Source organism: Cinclus cinclus, chromosome 6 (genome assembly GCF_963662255.1).
Source record: "Cinclus cinclus chromosome 6, bCinCin1.1, whole genome shotgun sequence".
In the NCBI taxonomy this organism is placed as follows: domain Eukaryota; kingdom Metazoa; phylum Chordata; class Aves; order Passeriformes; family Cinclidae; genus Cinclus; species Cinclus cinclus.
In genome coordinates, this window is record NC_085051.1 from 55729848 (window position 1) to 55752208 (window position 22361).

Sequence of the window (22361 nt, forward strand, 5' to 3'; positions counted from 1 at the left end):
AGTGGGATCCCACAGCAATGCTGCAGCCCTTTGCTCAGCACCTGCTGAGCCTGCCAGAGTGCCCAGTGTAATCCCATAAACCACTCCCAGGATGGCTGTTCCCTGGTGCTGCGGCAGCTCCAAAGGTACATCTAAAAATCCTTTAAAAGTCCCTTTTCCTGAACTGGGGCAAAATACCTGGAAGGACCAGTATGAAGTACAAAGCCATTAAAATTGTACACACTGAATTATAAATAGCTGATAACTTGATAAACAAATTCACAGGAAATAAAAAGACACTTTTTTTTTTCTTTACCATCCTCTGGGTTTTTTTAAGTTTTACTTGCACAGAGATGAGCTGTGGCTCTTGCTGCTTGCCATCCTCTCGTGATATTGAGGAGATGTTTTATGGAGGTTTAAAACAATGTTGTGCACCCGGTACGAGGGACAAGTACAGCCCTTGTGTTTTAGCAGGAATCCAAAAGTCTACGCTGGGAAGGGGAATCTCAGCGCATGGTCAGTGAGCAATTGCTATTTCTGTGCTGGCTGAGGAACACGCAGGAGAATTTTCCCAGAGGAAAATGGTCACAGCTGGACACAAATCCCAGCCACGCAGATGCAATCCCGTGTTATGAAAAGGCCCCTTTCTCCCGGAGAGCAGGTAGCTGGGGTTGATGCTCGGTGCTCGCACACACGCTGCTAGCCGGTGCAAAGCCCCTCGGGGCAGGGCAGTTCGGGGGGGTCTGACAGCAGTAGGCTTGTCCAGGAATTTTCCAGCCATGTCCTCAGGCCCTCATGTCTGGATTTTTATTTTTTTTTTCCCTGAGGACTTTGCTAAGATTGCTCCAGCATTTCCCTACATGTTTCAGAGCAAGCTACATGGCGTGCCAGAGCCTGGTGGCAGCAAGCCGGGCATAATGCAGGATTCCCAAGGGGTGGATGGATGGATGGAAGGATGGATGGATGGATGGATGGATGGATGGATGGATGGATGGATGGATGGATGGATGGATGGATGGATGCAGGAGGGCTTTGTGGTGAGCGGGGAGTGGTGCAGGACAGGCTGTGCCAGCAGCCAGGGATGCCAGCGGCACTCAGACGAAATCAAAGCTATCCCAGCGCCGGCAGCACATTGCAGCTTCCCAAACTATGTTCACTGCTAACACGCATGCAGCTCACTGCTATTTATATCACATGCCATGTATAAAAGATATGCTACATCTGAGGAGAGCTTCAACACGACACTGGGATGGAGATGGAGGGAGGGGAGGGAGGAGAGGGGCTGGCTGCCTGCGGCAGGGCTGCTCCCACTCCCGGGATGCCCAGTGCTGGGAATTCTGCCCGTCGAGTTCAATGGTGCGAGAAAGGCTCCCCCAGAAAAAGAGGCGCTGCCGCTTTCTTTTCGCACAGCCCGGGGTCAGCAAGGCGAGGCCGATGCTGAGCTTTGACGTGTCTGGAGATGCGCAGGCTGCTCGTGTGTCGTGACAGGGGGAGAGAGAGGCTGAGTGAAGGACAGAGCTCGCTGGGACCCGCCGGCTTCGTGCGACAGCAGTGACCGCAGCTCCTGGCGCCTGTGCTCAGCGAGGGCCTGTTCACAGCACAAAACACAGCCTGGCACTGATGTTTTCATGTTAATATTGCAGACACTTCCCTCTTTCTCATCTGCAATAAAGCTCCAGCTGTTTCAGTGTGCCCCGAATCCAGCCCAGCAGCAGGTCGGGCACTCACTGCCTCTCAGGACCTTTCTTTAAACACAAGGAATGTACAGATCTACAGCATGAACAGCGAGGAAACAGGGCATGGGTGATGGCAGAAATGTGGTTCTTGAAACAAATGTGCCAATGAATGAAAATACAGTCATTGTAACACCTTAATTTTTCCGCAGTTGTGGTCAGTGTCGCTGAAGCCCCAGGGGACACGCTGCACTCAGCAGGGTCTGCCCACATCCCAGGATCTGTTTCACATAGACACACAACTGAACAGGCATGCAGAATTAACTACACCTCGGCCTCGGGAGCTCTCTGACTTCTCCACACACTCCGCAGGCCAAATGCAGCTTGAAATCATTCCCTCTACTCTTTCTCTCTGGGGCAAGGCTGCCATCACAGAAAGCTGTTGTGTTTATTCTGTTCCAGGGCCATTTCGTTGACCAGCTGCTCTATGGATGACTGAATGGCCGCCTTCACTAGGGAAGAGGCAGTTTCTATGAGGAGCAACTCGTACTGCTCCCCAGTTCTGTGCCCCTGGTCACCCAGACCTTTCTCCTCTGCCTGGGGACCACCACCAGCCTCGGGGCCCTCTTTTTGACCAACATCAGCATTCCTGTTTGATTTTTTATTCCCTTTTTGCTTTTTTTGGTGCAAAACTGGGGATGGCTCATAGGCCTGGTCAGAGTCGGTGTTGTCAGAGTCCTCAGCTTCGGTGATGGTGATGACAATGCTGACACCAGCGCCTGCATTTGCTTCTAATACCTGATGGCTGGAGCATTCCTGCACACTTGCTGCCTCTTGCACACTTGCTGCATCCTTCAGGCTTGCTACATCCTGTGCAGTCACTGCATCCTGCACACCTGCGTCATCCTGCATGCTTGCTGTATCCTTCACACTCACTGCATCCTTCACAGTCACTGCATCCTGCACACTCTCTGCCTCTTGCACACTCATGGCATCCTGCACACTCATAGCAGCTGGCACACTCTCTGCCTCTTGCACACTCATGGCATCCTGCACACTCATGGCATCTGGGGCACTCTCTGCCTCTTGCACACTCATGGCATCCTGGACTCTTGCTGCATCCTGCACACTCGCTGTATCCTGTACACTCACTGCCTCCTGCATGCTTTCTGCACTCTGCACACTCACTGTATCCTGTACACTTGCTGTATCTTGCACACTCACTGCCTCCTGCATGCTTTCTGCACTCTGCACACTCACTGTATCCTGTACACTTGTTGTATCTTGCACACTCACTGCCTCCTGCATGCTTTCTGCACTCTGCACACTCACTGTATCCTGTACACTTGCTGTATCTTGTACACTCACTGCCTCCTGCATGCTTTCTGCACTCTGCACACTCACTGTATCCTGTACACTTGCTGTATCTTGCACACTCACTGTATCCTGTACACTCGCTGCCTCCTGCATGCTTCCTGCACTCTGCACACTTGCTGCCTCCTGCACACTTGCTGCATCACCTCCAGATGCCAACTCACTGAAACCAGTTACAGTCTCCTCGGCCTTGCACTCCTCAGGAAGATTTATGCTCTTTTCCAATTCATCCCTTTCAGGCATCTCTTTGCAGGTATTAGGGATTTCCTGCCACTCTGTGATTTCAGGTGCTTCGGGAGCAGCTTCCCTGCCCTCCACATTGTTGGTGGTTTGGGGTAGGCTCCCTTCCTGCAGTTTGTCCTGGGCTGTTTCATCAACTGTCTCTAAAGTGATTTTCTCCAAGTGAACAGCGCACTCTGAATGTTCCTCTGCATCACGTGTGGGCTCTGTCAAGGGTTCACTCTTCCCAACAGAAGTGTCACTTTCCTTTGCTGTATCGTGGTCCTCTTTCACTGTATCCTGGTCCTCCTTCACTGCATCTTGGTCCTTCTTCATTGCATCTTGGTCCGCCTTCACTGCATCCTGGTCATCTTTCATTCTATGCTGCTCCTCCTTCACAGTATCCTGCTCCTCCTGTGCAGAGACTGGGCTGAAGGATTCAGATTTGTCCATAGGGACCAAGTCCTCTGGCTCCTCGCTAGCCTTATTCACAATACCCATCACTTCATTTGCTTGAACACTACCCTCTGACTCCTCCACTGCTTCTGAGGCGCTGGGTTTTTTCTTGCCTCTGGAGAACCTCACACAGGGCATCTTCACCCCAGAGCCCGCCCGTTTCTTTGGGAGGTCTTGCGCACAGCTCTCCTCAGCATCCACTTCCAGCTGCACTTGGGAATCAGAGGGCACCTTCTTCCGTGAGGAGGACTTCTGCCTTTTCCGAGGTCTGGCAAGGTTTTTGATGGCTGCCCAGGTTCCTTTGGAGGATCGTGATGGATTGGAAGCTTTTGCCTCCTCTTGGTCAGTGCTGACATATTGGCTTTTCTCCTCTGAGGTTCCTTCGCACTCATCCTTCACAGTCAGCCCCTTCTTACAGGACTTCTTCCGCTTCTTAAAACAGAGCATGGAGGGTTTTCTTGCTTGTTCCTCTGGTGGGGAACATGTGGCCCCTGTGCTGGGACTCTCTGCCTCTCTTGGGTTCTCCATTTGAATTTCCTTAGCTGCCTTCACCATATTATCTTCCCCTTCGTTGGCGTTGTGCTGCCGATTTTCCTGATCAATGCTTCAGACACAACAACTTCAGAGATGCTCAAAGTGCATTTTTTCCTCAAATAGATTTCCAAATAACGATAGCTGCTTTGTAACGAGCGTATGTGGCAGTGAGAAGAAGTTCTGCTGTAGCTGTCGTATCCACTTTATAACTCCCACTTCGCCTTATTACTCACTTTATCACCTCTCCAAGGAATCCCGGGTAGATGTGGAGCTGAACAGGCTTCTCCTTGGCTTTGCTGGCCTCAGTCACTCTCATCTCCAGAGCAACCCACTTCCAGTTGTGCTTGGTCTAACTGTATTATGGCCAGTCTGACATACCTTTTCTTTCCCCCAAAGGATGACAAATCAAGCCACGAGTTAACAATTTTTATTCACCCCACAGACCTGGAAGGAACTTGCACTTTGTGAGCTCTCTGCAATTCCACATTGCCCAGGGAACTTGATTGAAGCACCAGTGGAACCAGCGGCTGTTTTCTGCCCCCCAGTGACAAGGTCAGATGCTGCTTTGCCTTGGCTTTTGTTTCTGCTTCAGTTCCCCTCACGTGTTACATGAAATTTGCTGCAAAGCATGACCGAGGCTTTCATCTTTTTATCTGGAACACAATAAATGAGTGATAAGACCCGTAGAGAAATTTTTTTAAAGTACTTGAAAGATTTTTTTCTCCCTAAACATTCCATTTTGGGAGGCAGACCAGAGCTGGATGCACTACAGCAGGGGTTTTTTTTGACTAATTAGCAACAATATCCAAAGGCAAAATAAGGCCACAAGATGTCAACCCAGTGATGTTCCATCACAGAAAGTACTGTTTTGCTGTTTTATGTGGTAAAAAGGGACTTTTTAATGTAACTGCCCATATTACGGTGAATACTTATTCTACAGGCACACACATATTTCCTTCTCCTACGGTTTGCTAAATCCTTTCCCCACTGCTCCATATGCACTTATAGTTCCAGCTAGGGAAATTACACCCTGAGACAGCAGATATTTTTATCTTTAATGCACCATATGACAATATGCAAAACCAGAGAATACAAAAAGGAGGCCTGAGGAATACAAAAGCGGAATCACATGGCAGGAAGGGAGCTTATTTATACTACGTGCATACCTCCCATGGCAACCTCAATTAACACCGCGTGTGCTCATCAAAGACGCGATGTTGTAAGATGTGTGTCAACCTTAGCAAGAAAAAAAAAAAAAGGAAAAAAGAAAAAAGCTCTGCCTGGAAACATCATCAGAACCTTTTAGACAGAACGATGCAAAAAGGTGTTACCACAAACAGACCAACTTCTGCAGGACGGGCTCGGGGGCTCCGGGCAGGGCTTTACACGGCATTTCGTGCTCTGCTTTTCCGGAGTAACGTGATTAAAAGGGGGTTCCGGGGCACGCTTCCCCCACAGCACATCTGGGTTTTAAAAAAAATTATTATTATTTTAATTAGGCTATTTTAAGGGGAAGCCGAGCAGAGCTGTCAGAGCCGTGTGAGCGCGCACCCGCAGCAGCGGTGCCCCGAGCGCACCTCCCGCAGCCCGGCTCCGCCACCCCCGCGCCCGGCAAGTTTTGGGGGCGTTCGCGGGTGCGCAGCGGGACCCGCCCGGGCACGGGGAGCGCCCCACGGCCGGACCCCTCCGAGGGCAGCGACCGCGGAGGCGGCCCCGGGACCCCGCTCGTGGAGGTTCCCCCGAGGCGGAGCCGCCCCCGGTCCCGCGCCCCCCGCGCCCCCCGCGCTCTCACCTGCAGCCCGGGCCGGCCCCGCTCGGCCCCGCTCGGCTCCGCTCCGCTCCGCGCGGCTGCGCTGCCGCCGCCGCCGCCTCCGCCGCAGCCGCGCCCCCCGGGCCGGCGGGGAGGGCGCTGCCTGCAGCCCCCCGCCCCCCGCCGCCAGCCCCCGGCCCGCCCCCCGCCCCGGCCCGGCTCTGCCGGCACCTGCTCGCCGCCTCTTTCCTCCCGCGGGAAAGCATCGCTCCTTGCTCGCCGATCAGCATCCCTTTCCGATCGCGGGGGAGCATCCCGCTCTTCGGGCGGGTAGCAGCCCTCCCGGTGGGGCAGAGTAACCTTCCGTCCCCTCCTAGGCTGTGCACAGCAGCTGCAGAACCGAAAACCATGAACTTCAGCTCGAGGTAAAGGTCCTCCTAGAAATCGAACTGCGGTTTGTAGTTTGGATCCCAGCGGCAGCAGGAGGCACTGTAAGGGAGCCCGGAGCACACCCCGCAGGGAGGAGGCACCGCTGGGGTTTTCCTGGCTTTGTGGGAAGGGAGGGGGTCCTGCTCTCGGCAGCTGTTTTCTGTGTCCCACTTGAAACCTTCACAGCTTTTAGCACTCGCTGCTGGAGGCGCTGCAGGAGCTACACCTTTGGAGGTGGAGATAAGGACAGCCAGCTCCTGGCTTCAAACTAATCCATGCCCGAAACACCAGAGAAAGTGCCCCTTTCATCGGAGCCTTTCTTCTCTCCAAAGCAGCTGAGATCTGACTTTAAAGAAAATCACATCTCCAGCTGTGATGATTGATGGGAGAGCCTTCAGAAAAAGGACTACCCCATGCAGCTGATGAACTACGGGAAACTGGAGTTGAGATGCCCGAACGTCCCCATTCATCTCCACGGGGAGCTGACGCCCACAAAGGCTTTACAGACATTAACTGCTTCACAGCATGTCTGCACATGAGAAACTGAGCAAAGCAGCACTCTGAACTTGCAAGTGGCTTCCAGTGTAGGCCAGTCTTAGAAAAACACACATGGCCTCCCCCCTCCTCAGCTGCTTCATGGGAAAAAAGGTACAAAATGGGTTAGTTGGGCTGAAGTGCCAGCCAGGAGGGCAGAAAAAAGTGCATTGAGCATCACAAGGAATTGCCTTTTTCAAAGCTCCCCTCTGAGATGTGTTTGCTTGCATTCACTCAGGATAATAAACTTCATTTGGAAACAGCTTCTTTCCTGAGGTGGGTGGTGGTTCTAATTGTGATCCACTGCTTTATTAAAGCCAAGTGAGGCCCTACAATGCAAGCTTTTCCCTCCTTGCAGTTGGAGGTAGGAGGGAGGGAAGCAGACAACAAGGGTGGCTAATGTAAGGCTGGGGAATGCAGTGGTGTGATAGAGGCAAGCTTCCATGAATTCCCTTGGGAGCACTTTACATGGAATCCAATTATTCCTGATGCTCCAGGGGCAGCTGTTAGCACCAATGGCTGTGGTGAAAGGGAAATTAGAGGCAGGGTCAGCAAAGGTCAGAAGCTGAGTAAGCTGGACAGAAGATCCTGGCCAAGATGAATCCTGTTTTCTTTCTGTGGTGCTGGTGGCATGTAACAAGTCAACCAAGCAACATCATCTCCTTCTTGTCCCCAGCACTACACTTAAAAACATGAATCTGTGTTACTTCTTACAGGTTGTGATGCAGTGCTCTCACAACAGCACAGAGCAGGGGACGGATGGCCATAACACCAGCTAAGGACCAGGCCCACAAATAGCCCACTGAGAACAAATTTGTACATAATTCGTTTTTTCTCTAAGCAACAGGAGGAGAGAACCATTGAGTACTTAGCTAGAAGAAATAAAGTGTCCTCTGTGTCCTATTTGATAGGACAAGACCTAGCCGGCACCCTTAGCTGCAAAGGAGAGTATGAAAAAAATAACCTGTTTATGTATCCATCCTGTAAGAGAAGAGAGAGGGTGGAAGTGCGGGTTAGAAAACATTCCCCATTAATCTCTGGAGATACTTGGGGCTATTTTTTGGCTCTTGTGCTTTGTTGTTTTGCAGCAAACCCTTCAACAGCTCGTGCCTGATCCAGCACTGTGCCTCACTGCAGGAGGGGGACTAGCAACCTCTTGAACCATCTCTCTCAAGCACATGGCTATGAGCTCATGCTAAACTAAAAGGAGGCTAATCTTAGCATAAATTTGCACTTATCCCATCTTTCATAAGCATAAAACGAAGGTGGAACACAGAGCACTCACAGGAAAGCAGTGTAGCGGGGAAGATTAAACGTAGGAGCTGACAGCAGACTTGGCAGCATCCACTCTGGCACCCTGCTTCCAGGGAAGGCTGGGCCCAGGAGCTGCAGGTGAAGAGGCACCCTCAGCCAGGCTGGGGGGCTGGGCAGCAATGGGGAACTGCCCCTGAGGGAAGTTCCAAGGGGAACCATGAGGGGACTGAGCCTGCTCTCCTGGCTGCCGTGGCTGGATAACATCAAACGAAACGTTTCAAGAGGCTGTGGATGCATCTCAAATGCTCTTATGACTATTTAAAGTGTTCTGTTTGCTTGTGTCACAACCAGGTAACTTTTACATAATTATACTCCCCTCCTGAATAACTGAAGAGATAGAGATCTCTTTCTCTCTCTCTCTCTCTCTCTATATATATATATATATATGCATTCACACACAGTATCTGTGTACTACAGATGCTCCCCTACGTTGGTGCAAACCTACATCCTGATCCTCCTAGTTCTCACCAAATTCAGAATGGTTTTAGATTCAGTTCTGATACAAGCAGATGGGCCTCACGACTGTTAATTCAGATATTCTGCAGTCAGATGCAAGTATCTCACATTCACAGAATAATTCAGGTAGTTTATTTTCTACAGATGACATACATCATCTAGGGAAGGAAACCAGAATAAAACACACACACCCTGGTGCATTGCAGGCAATAATCATCCTACTCGTCAATGCAAGGATTGTTGTTATGTGCAGTTAATCACAGAAATAAATTATAATTCAGTAATTTCAGTGCATACATTAAAACCCAAAAAGCAGTCAAAGTATTTGATAGTTTATTTGTATTAGTTAAAAAATTGGCAGCAACACTATCTTCATGTTACAAAATGATTTTTGGCCTGCTGACAAAACCTGCTACAAGTCACTTGATCACTATTCATGTTTTCTCTATTGACCAAAAAGGTACCTTCAGAAACAAGGCTTGTCAGTGGTGTAACTGCACTTGTGGGCTGAGCAGAAAATTTTTCAAAGGACACATTTGATAGAAGCCACAGATATGGGCCAGAACCCCAGTCCCTCCAGACCTAATATCCAGGGGTTTCATTCCACTGACAGAAGAATGCAGTAGTTGCAGGTGGGCCTGTTGTATCTGACATGGCTCAGGTGCCTGCAGGAATAATTCATAGCAGAATGCAGTGTAAGCACTTCTGGAGAGCCTGGGAAGTGAAGGGGCAGCTCCTTGCTCCTTTGAAATGCCACTGGTGCAGTGTCAGGGCACAGCAGGTTCTCCCATAGCACAAGAAGTGGAACAGAGAATTCCATGTGGCAAATGGGAAACTGCAGCCAACAAGACTTTTAAAGATAATACATGCTGCATACCCCCGATGGTTAAGACAATTAAGTCCCAAGACTGTTTCAAACAGCTCCAGCTTTAGGATTTTTAATTATTAAAATCATGTCACTGAATCAAAAGAGGTCATTAAACCCAAGCTTCTGTATTCTGCTTCAGCTATGATTATGAAGTATGTTCTACATGCTCCATGTCAACTAGCTTGGAACACAGCAGTTTAAAAATTATTACAGATTAAAATTTAGCAGTTGATTCTTCGACACTCCTCCTTCCGGTCACTTCTTGCACTATATTCTCACTGATATCTTTTTCTGACTTAAAAAAAAAAAAAAAAAAAAAAAGATCAGAGCACGGTTCCATTTACATGACTCATCAGGTGTTCTTCTGGGAGCTAAAAACAAACATAAAATTTAATTACTCATATAGTACTGTAGGCAACTTTTCAGGCTGAATTATAATCAAACGTCATTTGGAAACATATGGCATAATATTGGATTGGCATAACTCCATTATCTCAAGATCTTTGAAAAATAAAGCCCAGATATTGGAGGTCTTCAAGAAGGCACCAACCTTTGATAATCAATCATTTCAGAAGAGCCCATTTACTTCTCCTGACACGGAGTCCAGATCTATATCGTAGAAGCAGGGTCTTGTAGGAAGTCCTGGCATAGTGCTCATCTGGACAACAAGAGACAATTAAAAGTTAAAGTAGCAGCAGAAGCATTCTGTGCACAAGATCCAATACTGAACACTGGGGTGGCAACAGCTCCCTGAACACCAACAGACCAGAGAATGATGGCCATCATTCTCTGGTGTTTTGAAGCACCCCATCAGAACCAGGAACTCCTGGCTCAGTAGACAGATATTAAGTTTGGTTTCTGCAGCTGCAAGTAACTGAGCCCAAGATTTGGCAAAGTGCTTGGCTATGCAGCTGGCCAGTTCACTATTAGATGAGTACTCATGGACTTTGCTGTGATGAGACAATTACTTCCAGCAGTTTTCTGGGTACTAAAGTGAAGATACAAATTTTAATACAACTTTGCCAGCTGTAAAGTAAGTCTCAGTTGATTACAATATTTTGAGAATCTAGAACTAGACTTGATAAGTTATTAGGAATAGCTACTGTTGAGAAGACATTTTAAATAGTTTGGGGTTTGTTTTGCTTTTTCTAAACTTGGATGAAGCAGAGATGAAGAAGTCAGTTCTGACTGGAACATGCTCAGAAGGGCTGTGCAGGAGCAGAACTGAAGCTCACAAAGCAGCTGCCCAGCCCTACTGCCTCAGGCCAGTCCTCTGCACTTGTCCCACTGCCGAGTACTCAGTTTCAGGGATGCAGAACACAAGGCTGGCAGGAACTACACTTGGCCTGATTTATTCTTGCAGCTGTCAGCATTTCCCCTCCCTTAACTCAGCATTTAGCCCAGCAGCACACACAGGCTGAACACAGACTCTACACAGGTGGACAACTTGTGACCATGTTTGGTAGTTTGTGTCAGTGGTCATTAAGTGCTTTTATAAAAAGGGAGAACTTGAAAGGTCTAATTTTCTACCTGCATCACCCTGCCTCAGTTTTCACAGTCAGTATTGTTATGCCTCTCTCCATTAGATTGAAGATCTCTTTGGCAACCCGGTATTTTCTCCCTGAGCAAGTATTTTGCACGCTAATCAAATTACCTCCCCATCTTCCTTTGGATAATAAGCTGAGCAGCAAGAAGGCAAAGCTCTGCTGCTGAGGTCTTCTCTGCAGTTCTCAGAACTGTTCAGGGAGCTTTTGAAGTCCCAGCCCATTTTCCTTGGCCATTTACAAGTGCTAACACCAGTCCTACACGTACTGTACCACTGCAAGTCTTTCACGGGTTATGCAGAGGTAAACATCACTTGAAGTCCCCTCTTTGTAATGAATTCTAGGGCTGCACTAGCTTTTCATGAGAGCCACTGCCTTCTCAGACAGAGAATAAGGGGTCCACAAAGAGGGCCCCCATTCCTTGTCTTTGTGTTCAGCTGTATAAATATTTTTCTCTCAAGAACATCTTAGGAAGGTATTAAGAGGTTCAAAGTGCCCAGAGGGGTTTTCCTGATCTCAGCTCCCAGCTTCTGGCCACGAAGAGCAAGAAACTTCCTATTTATTTATGTACCACTGGAGAATCATGGAGCTTTGCAGATCTCCACCTCCAGGTTCAGAGGGCCACAGCAGGAGCTGAGAGAGTGACATTCAATAGAGTAGGAGGTGGTGAAAATGTGCCTGACTTTGCCATTTCTTGCACTTTCTAATTTGAAATGAACAGTCAATTTTTCCTCCTTTCCTATCCAGAGGACAGCCCACAGTGGCTACTCTGCTATCTATTACTTCAAGGCAGTCTGCTTAAACCCCAAATTTCCATGCAGTGCAGAATAATTTCCATCCAGGCTACTAATTTTCTGTACAAGTGTCTACAATGCTTCACACACTCAGTTATTTTCGAAGCTGAAGGAATGAACTTTTTCTCATTTATCATCCTCCCCTTTAATACCACATGTGCTCAAAAAGAACACAGGGCAATTCACACTATTTACTTACAAGAACAACTTAGACCACATGGGTATAATCAAACCCCTTGCAAGATTTCAAATAAAACTAATACCAGCCAAACATGTATTATTTGTTGCTCTTGTGGATCTTTCAAAATAAATGCCATTTAGGATCTAAAAAACCAGAGCTGAATAACAGAATTGCTTTCAATTCAGCAGCAGCACCAGAAAAGAAACCAAATCAATCTGAGTCCAATTATTTATTTCACTTTAAATCTAGATAACTTTTGAAATTATATTTCCTTTAAAATCTCACAGTATTTCATGGAGTTAAACAGTTTCAACTTTAAGCCAGAAAGAAAAATTCAAAAATTCAGAAGCTGAGAAAAAAAAAAAGTGTGACGTGCCTTTGTGATTAACTTCAGATAACAAGAATAGGCACACATCGGTGATTAATTTCACCTCACATTTATCCTAAAAGCTTCTGCATAGAGCTACATATTTGTTGCATTTTCAGCTCACAGTTCAGTGGCTGCTGCCAAAAATTTATTCTGAGGCTAACATATCCCCTGCTGAATGGGTTTAAAATAGTGATCTGATTCAAAATGCCCCAGATTGCTTCTCCAAAGGACATCCATTCCCTGGGTTTTAGACACCACAGAAGAGTGATCACATCCCAGCCAGAAGACTTATTGTTAACTCTGGCAGAATTAACACCCTGATTTGCTACATGGCCAAGAAAACATTAGGAAATGGGTATGGGAGCAGAAAGGAAAAAGTCCAACTCCATAGAAACTAAAGACAACAGAAAAAGAGCCAAAATGTTAGTTTTGATGTCTGAAAACATCTCTCTCTTGTTTACTCATTAATGCAGTGTACCCTTCTCCAATGCTTATGAAATAAATAATAAAATAAATCACTACTTGGACTAAATCTTGGCTTGCAAAAAATGCCATTTGTAACAGGAACACACATGCTATCTTTCATTCTGTCCCAAAACACACATTAGTCTTTAGAACATAGACGAACCAGACTTTAATCAGGATGTGGTTACCTTATTTATACTGGATAATCTGGAAACCCTAACTACCTTTTCCTTTTTTAAGAATTAAAAGAAAAAGGCAGCCAATATTTGGATCTAGCTAGCATTTGAAAGAAGAGAGGATCCAACTATTAAATCAGCAAACTTCATCAACTGAGTCATGCACCCCTAATACTCCTGAAACTTTATTATGACAAACATGTTGCCATGAAGACCTCAGAAAAAAGTTCAGCCTAGTAAACAAGAAAAAGAGCTGCTTGCTCCAACTGCCTCATGCCCTAAGGTAATCTAACTAGATACTCAACACTTGCCCAGAAGAGGTTCCCCAGGTAAGATTTCCAGTGGATCCTTTCATCCTAGTGTTGTTTCTACGGATGCAAACCTGAACGTGGGTTCATTTTGCAGATAGCTCCTCTTTCTGCCAGGCAATTCATATCAAAGCTGTTCCAGGATCCTGTTTCCATTGTTGCTACTCCCTTCCCTCTCAGCTGAAATTATGCCAATCATATCAAAGAACAGAAACTAAAAACTCAAGGGCACAGTGAAATGAGTTATTGGAATTGTTGCAGGCTGAACAGCAAACAGATGGTCAGCAAAACCATGAGAACCGAAGTGGAGGGGAGCCTGATAAATGATTGATAGCACAGCTCAGCTTTGCTTTGGAGGTATCTCATCCAGAGGCATCTGCTCTGTAAGCTTAGGAGGGGTTGCCTTGTTCTGCCCTGATCCACAGGTGTACACAAAGGTCACCTGCAAAGGGCTTTCACCAGGAATGCAAAGTCACACCAGCAATCGGGTGGGCCAAGGATTTCTCCCTCTACCAGACTGCTGTTCCTACAATTCACTAGCTAACAGAGCTCACACTTTTCTCAAAATTGAGGAAAAGAGAGATTTGGGACCTGAGGGATACAGCAGGGGCTTGCTAACTATTCAAATGTCAGTCTATTTCAGCCTCCCTCTTCCCCCTGAGAAAAACCCCTGTTAAGGCATCTGATACACTGGACTGTTAAAACACCAACTGTAAATGACAAGGACTCTCCTAATTTAAGATACTTAAGAGTAAGTGATTCCTGGATTGCACATGAAGTTTTTTTCCTCACCCCACAGCTATCACATACCGTCCCCACCAGTGGATACAAGAATCCAGCCCCAACGCTGGCTCGAATGTCTCGGATAGGCAGAACAAAACCTGTAGGTGCTCCTTTTTGTTCAGGGTCATGAGACAATGACAAGTGAGTTTTAGCCATGCAGATTGGCAGGTTTCCAAATCCCTGGGAAAAGAGAAAGAAAAGGAATGACATAAGTGGAAAAAACAATAATTTTTCCAGTAGAAAAATGTAATTGCTCTATTGTGCCATTCTCTGCAGACATCAGGCATTTTATTCCCCTACAAGTACTTCATCCACAGCCTATCAGATCCACTGATAATTTCTACATCCCCATTCCTTCTCTCTCAAATTCTCTTCCCACCTCCCCATTCAATACTAAAGAAAGAACCAGCATGTCCCTTGGCATATCCAGCTGAGGAAAAAAATTAATGGTATGGAAGTGCAGGATATACAACCTTGACAGTCAACTTACTTCCTACTCTCTTCCCAAAATGTTAAACAGCTCAGAGTTAAATTTTTGTTCAGATGAAGTCAGTTAATTAGAAATGTTTGATCAATACAATTGCAGATGTGAGGAAGTGGCAATTACATGCCTTTGGGATTTTAATGGACTTGTAAAGGAATATATAAGAAGCACAAAAGTGAGAAGCTATATATGCCAGTAGTAAATAGACTGCAAAAGGAAAATTGGTTACAGCACCCTGCAACCAACGAATTGACAGTCCTCACACTGCTTTTCTCTTCAAAGACCTTTGATAGTGCAGAAGCAGGTAAATTCACAACAATGTCATGCTAAAGAAGAGCAAAAACAACACAGCCACCAGAAAACATTGAATTCAACAACCAGATGGCAGGTTCAAAACTTTAAAAACTTTCCACAGCAAGTCTTGTATAATCCACAGAACTCTTTCCCCAACATAATTGTGACTGCAAAAATCCACATGGACTCAAAAACTGATTAGTGGAACTTGATCTCAATGGAACAACATGAAAAAATAATCAGAGACTATTTAAAACCAGCGTAATGACTTGCAATTCCCTAATTCTCTAAATGCTGAAAGACTGGAGAATTTAGTAGGGAAAGATCATTAAATCCTCCTACCCTTTCTCCCCAAAACTATCACAGATGGGTACCAGGTGGTACAGGGCTACATGAGTGAGTTCTGTCTTCCTCACTGGAAGACAAAGTCAGTTTCTCCTTTCCCACATACTTTTCTTCCTCTGCCATAGCAGCATTTAATGAGTCCTGGATAAGGACATGATTTGAGTGAGGATTCCCTTCAAATACAGCTTGAACACATTCAGGATAATTTTGAATGAAAAGCACCACTGCTACCAGGTGATGTGGAAAACTCACCTGCTTGGTGTACACAGCAACTTTCTCCTGTGCCTCTGGAAGTAGCTCAATGTCTCTTGCCCCGTAGACCTGCTGGGCAATAAGCCTGATCTTATCTACAACAGGCAGCTAGAAAAACAAAAAAGATAGGCAAGTCAGCATGGCCAAAGTACAAAGACCTGCAACATCACAGCAGTTTCAGATCCTCCCCATGTGCTGTCAAGTTCACATCTATAGACATAAGGCTTAATTCCATTTGCTGTAGAACAAAACACAAAGGAATTTGAGGGTTTTCAAAACATATTTAAATATTTCAATGGGTAGCCAAAACAGTAAGAACTGATTAACTAGGTCTTTGAGACTCCTGGAATCAATGTTTCAATTTTAACACCATGTTTCTTCTCAACTTCTCAAGCAGCCCTTTAGATAGCCCTAAGCAATTTAAGTTAGTGAAACCAACTGATAAAAACAAAGCATCTCTGTAATAGTGCAAGTTCCTACCTCCACATTATAGAGGAACCTGAAGTTGTTAGGTGCCTGGGATGCTCTCTGAACAGCTTGGGCCAGGGCTAGGGCTCCTTTTCCTCCCTCTGCCCAGTGGGTGCACTCCACAGCATCAAATGCTCCTGCCTCCTTTGCATGTTGTACTACAAGGGCCAGTTCAGCCTTTGTATCTGTCCTGCAAGGAGAAAGCTTGGATGTTTGCATCAGAATGCACACACAGCAAATATAAGTTTGTTCTTGTCAAGATCCAAAATGTGTCCAAAGAAATCACAGCTACCAGAAAGCTACCCAGGGAGTTATCCACCACAGCCTCCTCCTTGGCTGGCATCAGCTTTAAGACCATAGCTCAAAGTACTTCTGTTGTATAAAAAGACCCCGCAGTGGTTGTTTGCTGTGCAGAACAACGTGCAGAGCCCAGTTCATGCATTTTCCAACAAAGCAAAACTGTGGCTTTCCAGTATCTGAAGGGAGCCTACAAGAGAGCTGGAGAAAAACTTCCTACAAGAGCATGCAGTGAGAGGGCAAGGGGGAATGGTTTCAAACTGACATGGATACTAGGAAAAAATTCTTTACTGTGAGGGTGCTGAGACACTTCAACAGGTTGCCCAGGTGTTGAAAGTGCTCCTGAAAGTATTCAAGTCCAGGTTGGATGAGGCTCTGAGTAATCTGGTCAAGTGAAAGATACACCTACTCATGGCAGGGGAGTGGAACTGGATGATCTTTAAGGTTCTTTCCAATCCAGGCCATCCTATGGTTTTATGACTCTATGGAAATGCTGCCAACAACACATCAGTGCTGAAAAGAAGGGTTTGTGTTAAACACAGGATGTGAAGTGGCACAACGTTACACTCCTGCATCACCTCCCCATCCCAGCTCACTCACTTGAAAGCATTGACAGCCACGACCACTGGGACACCGAACATCCGTGCGTTCTGGATTTGCTTGTTTAGGTTGCTGCAGCCTTTTGCCACCAGCTGAAGATTCTGTACAGAAGGCAGGAAGCATATTTTATCGGGGGCAGGGAAACTTGTGTTCCAAACCCCTGAATCCAGAAGCTAATGGCAAAAATGTCAAAATGGGAATGAAACCACAAAGGCAAATCCCCAGTGCTGCTTTCAGAACAGTCCAGACCACTGCAAGCTCTTGGACAGGAGACAGGAAAAAAAGAGTGACTATTTCTAATGATCACTGGTTTCAGCTCCCAAGTCAAGGTAAGAGAAACCACTTTCTACTATGCTTAAAAAGTTATCTGTTCTCATTAACTCCCCTCAGTAAAGCCTCAGTTTCCTCAGATACATTTCTCTTAATATAGTAAGTATCATCAGCAGTGAATTTCATGACATCCATTTGAAGTCTGTGGCAAGAGCTTTCAGTTTACATATATTTACATTTTGCAGCAGAGACTATTCCTGGAAATTCAGACATTTCATTCCTTCCTATGCAAAGGATAATATATACAGAAGCTCCACAAGTGAAAGAGCTGTAGCAGAGCAAAGAGCCTGATCAATTATCCAAGGGTACACAACCATTCAAGGCATAAGGATGGAAAGAGAGACTTCACTTTCCTCACTTGCAAATGAGGGGGGATAAAAACAAAAACTGTTGCTAAGAAGAGAGTAATTAGAGAGGCACTCTGGATATTTTCAGAGACAATATTTCAGCTAAGCAATTACTCCACATTGAGAGGGCTGGAGAAACAGAGTAGATATTACTATGAAAAACTGAACACATAGACAACTGCTTGAGTTAAGGAGAAGAAAAAGGCTCTGAACATTGGCTAGGTCAAGGACAATAAATGTTTGAAAAAGCAGAGCCAAAGTAACATCATTAAAAAGAAAAGAACATTACAGGTTGTATGAAGAAGCCTTTCTGTGGCAGCCAAGTGACACACTAGTAATCCAGGCATGCACTGCATGACACCATCATATCATGACCACAGTTAGCTGGTCCACTGTCACAACAGCTTAAAGATTACCTCTTCTGTGTATTCCTTTGGCAAAGGTACCCCAGCAGTGACCTGTGGAAAAAGGGAAAGAGATGGAATCCCATAAGACTTTTATCCATGACAGCAATCCCCGCTTGATTCTTATTAAATGGTATCAAGATATAACATTCTACTCTATGCTCATCTTTTGAATTTCTAAGAAAAAAATAAAAGGAAGAAAAAAAAGAGACTGCATGATAAAATACATGACTCACTCTGGGACGGTTACAAGGGGCTCAGCATGCAGGCACTTTACTAGGGCAATAAAACAAGCAGTTATGAACCTGTAACATTCTAAAATTAAGCTATTGACAAACAGGGAAATATCAATTCCTTTTACAACTCTGAATTTCAAGCTGATCAAATGCTACAGGGCTTTAAGTGACTGGAACAGAACAGCAGGAACAGACCCTCAGGCCTACTGAAAGCCTTCCCAGTACTTACTGCAGGTCCTCCCCCATGCATTTTCAGAGCTCGGACAGTAGCAACCAACACCACCACGTGAGGCCGGAGACCAGAATAGCGGCACTTAATGTTAAAAAATTTCTCCATGCCTATATCTGCACCAAATCCTGCCTCTGTAACTAGAGTAGGAAATAAAAATAAGTTTGTGAAAGATTTCTGGGTGGACAAATCATACTCTGGTTATATAAATCAGAAACTTCTTCCAAAGGAAAAAAAAGATTTAAAAGCCTAAAGACAGTAATGATAAAAAAGGCAGATCCCTCCAAAATAAAAAGCAAACAAAAATACCCACACTCCACACACTTACCAACAAAGCCGTCTTTACCCACAAGTTTCAATGCTATTTTGTCTGCCAACACAGAGGAATTCCCATGTGCAATATTGGCAAAAGGTCCAGCATGAACAAACACTGGTGTTCCCTGTAACAAGGGAGATGCAAGAGAGAGAAAGAGAAAATCAGAAAGTGCAATTTTGCAAATATGCAGCATGTTAGGAGCTAAGTACTGTGGTATCTGAAAGTAAAGAAAAACACTTTTAGAAGACAGATCTTAAAGCCTTCTGATCAGACATTTGTTATCAGCAGTAAGGACTACAGGGCAAACAGGATTATTATAATCTCCACAAGTGGAGGTATTAATCCGCTTAGGAAAAGGATGGCTAAATCCCAGCAACTCTGTCATTCTCCTTCATCCACACCATTTAAATTCCCAAAACACTTCTTGACATTAAAGACAACAGACCAAAGACACAGCAAAGTTTAGTGCATTTCCTCAGGGTCATCCCACATGCCAGTGGCAGACCTAGAAGGAACCCAGCCCTCTGCCCTAGCCCTGAGCACAAAACCACAGTAAACCCCCAACTCTGAGCTGAGCAGACCCCCACTGACTGTGATGAATGAACTAAACCAGTTGCTCTAAGTGCCTTCTCAGAGCCAAGCAGAAAATCATTTGTGCTCACCTCCAGTGTCTGCATGAGGTTTGGTTTTACAGCATCTTTCATCAAGACGGCCAGAGCGCCAGTTACTCCCTAAAAGAAAAAAGGACAATCAGTTTCCAGATGTGCCAAGACCTTGAGACGGTTCCTATGCAGTGTAAAGGCTCTGATTTTGTCCTGGTGAGCTTTTGAACGAGAAGTTGCTCAACAAAGAACTAACTCTAGTCAGGGCAAAGCAGAAAAAATGACCTTTACATTCCTGTAAGAGGATCTGTGATTTCTGGTGGGAGCAACCTCTTCGTTGTGACCTTGCTGGCCATCACTTTGTAGCAAAGGCATAAAGAACAATTAATTAATGTTTCAATGCTATGACAAGGTTAGCAGGTAAGAGCAGCAAGGGAGCAACCTCTCAGTAAATATGGTTTACTGCAGCCCATTCAGCAGCACAAAACAACATTCTTAGATTTTGTAGGTGCATTTATCTTGGATTTTCTTCCTTCTTTTCAGCAACTTGGTCTACATGCTGGCCTGAAAATGTCATAACCTGCTACATCCTGCCCAAGTCTCTTGTGAAGAAATAACTTTTAAAATTAACCTCTGTGCTGACGAGAATAACCAGGCTGACATGAAAGGCAAACACTGGAGCCCATGTTTCCTCCCGGGTGCAGTCATTTACCCTGCTGAATTCTGCATCCTGTGTAATGAAAGCTTGTGATTTCATCCCCATGTGCTTTGGGAAGAGAAGATGTGGGTTTGGTCATTTTTGTGATTGACTGCCCAGTGGAAACGAAACCAGCTGTTATCCAGCACTTGAAAAAGTAACTAAAATTGCTGTCATGAGTCCTGAGCCAAATGCTCACAGCAGTTATGAAAACTCTGACCCATTAATCTCGTCTTCTTCCCTTTCAATGTCAAGTGAATTGCAGCACTCAAAGATATGAAAGACTATTTCTTGATAAGACATTCACTGCTTTGTTTCATTAGTTTCAATCTTGCCACATGAAAGCTTATTTAACATTTAATGGATAAGCTTTAAACTTCAGTCATCTCCACAATAATGAAAACTGCACAGCAAGATTTCCATGGCGACATTTTAGACCCGTGTCACGCAGCGGCACTTTGATGCATCCCATCTCTGAAAACCTGTAGTCAGTTTTTGATTCCACTAATCTTTTTGCACTTCCTGATAGCACACTCATGACACTGGTTGCTTCACAGCAGCAGGACCCAGCCTGGTCTCTGCAATCAAATTTCTGCCTGCATGAAGAGTGGGTAACATGGTCCCAACAACATGAACCACTTGGCTGGCAAAAAGTGCAAACATATAACAGACAAAAGAACCTGTTGCATGTCTGATACCACCCTCCATTCTGCAGTTGGAATGGACAGAACTGAATATAAATAGATTTTTTTTGAAGTAAAAAAAAAGAGACTAAATAGTTTATCACCTGGACTCTACAGAAAAGTCAAAGTAACTCCCAAGCCAAGCACCATCTGTATACACGGCTGATGGGGAGTAAGAAACACTCCTGTTTTCCAGAAGGGTTTAACTCAGTTACTTAAGTTCAACTGGCAGTATGCTAGGTGTAGGAATTAAAATCTCAAAGCTGCCTACAGAACTTTGGCACACACTCTTTCTCATCCCCAACAAATGTCTCACATAGGGATTTACAGATAAATTGTTCCAGCCAGCCCTTTTCCTGCAAGGCCAGAGTCAGGCCATCAATCTACTGTTTCTTAGCCTTATCCTGGGAGGAAGTACAACAAATAAACAACACTCCCACATTCCCCTAAAACATAAGGAAACAAAAAACATGCAGCAAGACAGCAAGAGCTAGGTAAGCCTTAGTGCCTGGTTCCACCTAGCTGGAAACACAGGTCAGGAGGGAGTGCCTGGCATTGCCCTGAAACCACACTGAAGCACCATTTGGGAAAACACTATTTGACACACTCCACAGACCTGTTAAGAACAAACAATTATTGGAGGGACAGCTGGAAAACAGTGCTACAGTTTACAACTGCTGCTTAGGGCTGCTTTACACGCTGATAACAGACATCACCAGCACTATGACATTCAGCATTTCACGAAGGGAAATTAAATATTTGTGTTCCTCATCAAAAGCTGCCTTTGAGAATGCAAAGAGAATACACACTTTTTTGCAAATGTTTTGATTTTTACAGCATTCACAGACACCCAGAAGAAGATATTTCATTGCCTGTAATTGAATTTGCACAACCATTTGTTCCTGCCCAATGTTTTCCTCACACCAGGGAGCCTAAGAAACAGGATGGCCAGAAGGATGCATTTTGAGTTCTTCTGATTCATAAACAGCTTTTTTACGTAGAAGCCACCACGTATTTCCCCCATAACTCCTATGGTGCCAGTTTCAACATGACACACAGCACATCACACAGGACCCTTGTCCCTGCCCAGGTCACACACACCCTCTCTGGATACCGTGGCAGCCACACTGAAGGACAAAAACCCTCATTAACTGCAGGGGCTGGGATTTTAATCTTTCATCTTCTATACGTTTATTTTTTTTTTCCACGGAACTGTCTCTCTGCCTTTTAATCCAAGGACTTTCAGAAATAAGAGGAAAAAGGATTTAATGGCAATGACTCTTACAAGGTCATCTACTGTAACTGGTTGTCCTTTTTTGCTGGAAGCGACCACCATTCTGCCAAATCGCTTTTTCATATCATCCAACCCATCAGCCAGGGCTAGGACTGCCATGATTTCACTGCTCACTGTGATGTCAAACTGAGCCTGCAAGAGATGAACGAAGGATGTGAACTCATTAAGATTCCCTCCCAGCAATTCTTACCTCTGTTCAATTATTGATACAAGGCAAATCATCACCATTGTAATAAAAAAAAGAAAGAAAAAAATACAGATATACAATATACAAGA

General features: G+C 45.3%; 2 protein-coding genes across 4 annotated transcripts in view; both read right to left on the reverse strand.

Moving 5' to 3' along the window:
- Nucleotides 1-2081: 2081 nt before the first annotated feature.
- AKAP5 (A-kinase anchoring protein 5) lies at nt 2082-4256 on the reverse strand. Its single transcript, XM_062494394.1, has one exon. It carries the CDS (start codon nt 4254-4256, stop codon nt 2082-2084), a length of 2175 nt encoding a protein of 724 aa, XP_062350378.1.
- Nucleotides 4257-9152: 4896 nt separating this feature from the next.
- The window catches only part of MTHFD1 (methylenetetrahydrofolate dehydrogenase, cyclohydrolase and formyltetrahydrofolate synthetase 1), a 39990-nt gene continuing 26781 nt past the window's right edge, over nt 9153-22361 (reverse strand). The window contains exons 18-28 of one of the 3 annotated variants that reach the window (XM_062494824.1): nt 22077-22217; nt 19472-19540; nt 18822-18933; nt 18494-18633; nt 18041-18082; nt 16948-17048; nt 16063-16240; nt 15583-15690; nt 14235-14387; nt 10137-10244; nt 9153-9957 (exon numbers count right to left, since the gene is read on the reverse strand). In XM_062494824.1, coding sequence (XP_062350808.1) covers nt 10155-10244; nt 14235-14387; nt 15583-15690; nt 16063-16240; nt 16948-17048; nt 18041-18082; nt 18494-18633; nt 18822-18933; nt 19472-19540; nt 22077-22217 — 1134 coding nt within the window. In that variant the 3' untranslated portion in view covers nt 9153-9957; nt 10137-10154. Of the gene's footprint in view, nt 10245-14234; nt 14388-15582; nt 15691-16062; nt 16241-16947; nt 17049-18040; nt 18083-18493; nt 18634-18815; nt 18934-19471; nt 19541-22076; nt 22218-22361 lie in introns of all 3 variants that reach the window. The other 2 variants (XM_062494823.1, XM_062494825.1) reach the window with 2 other exon arrangements.

Bases quoted from the DNA above. Each gene is read 5' to 3' on its own strand.
- AKAP5 (XM_062494394.1), bottom strand. From the start codon at position 4,256: ATGGTGAAGGCAGCTAAGGAAATTCAAATGGAGAACCCAAGAGAGGCA.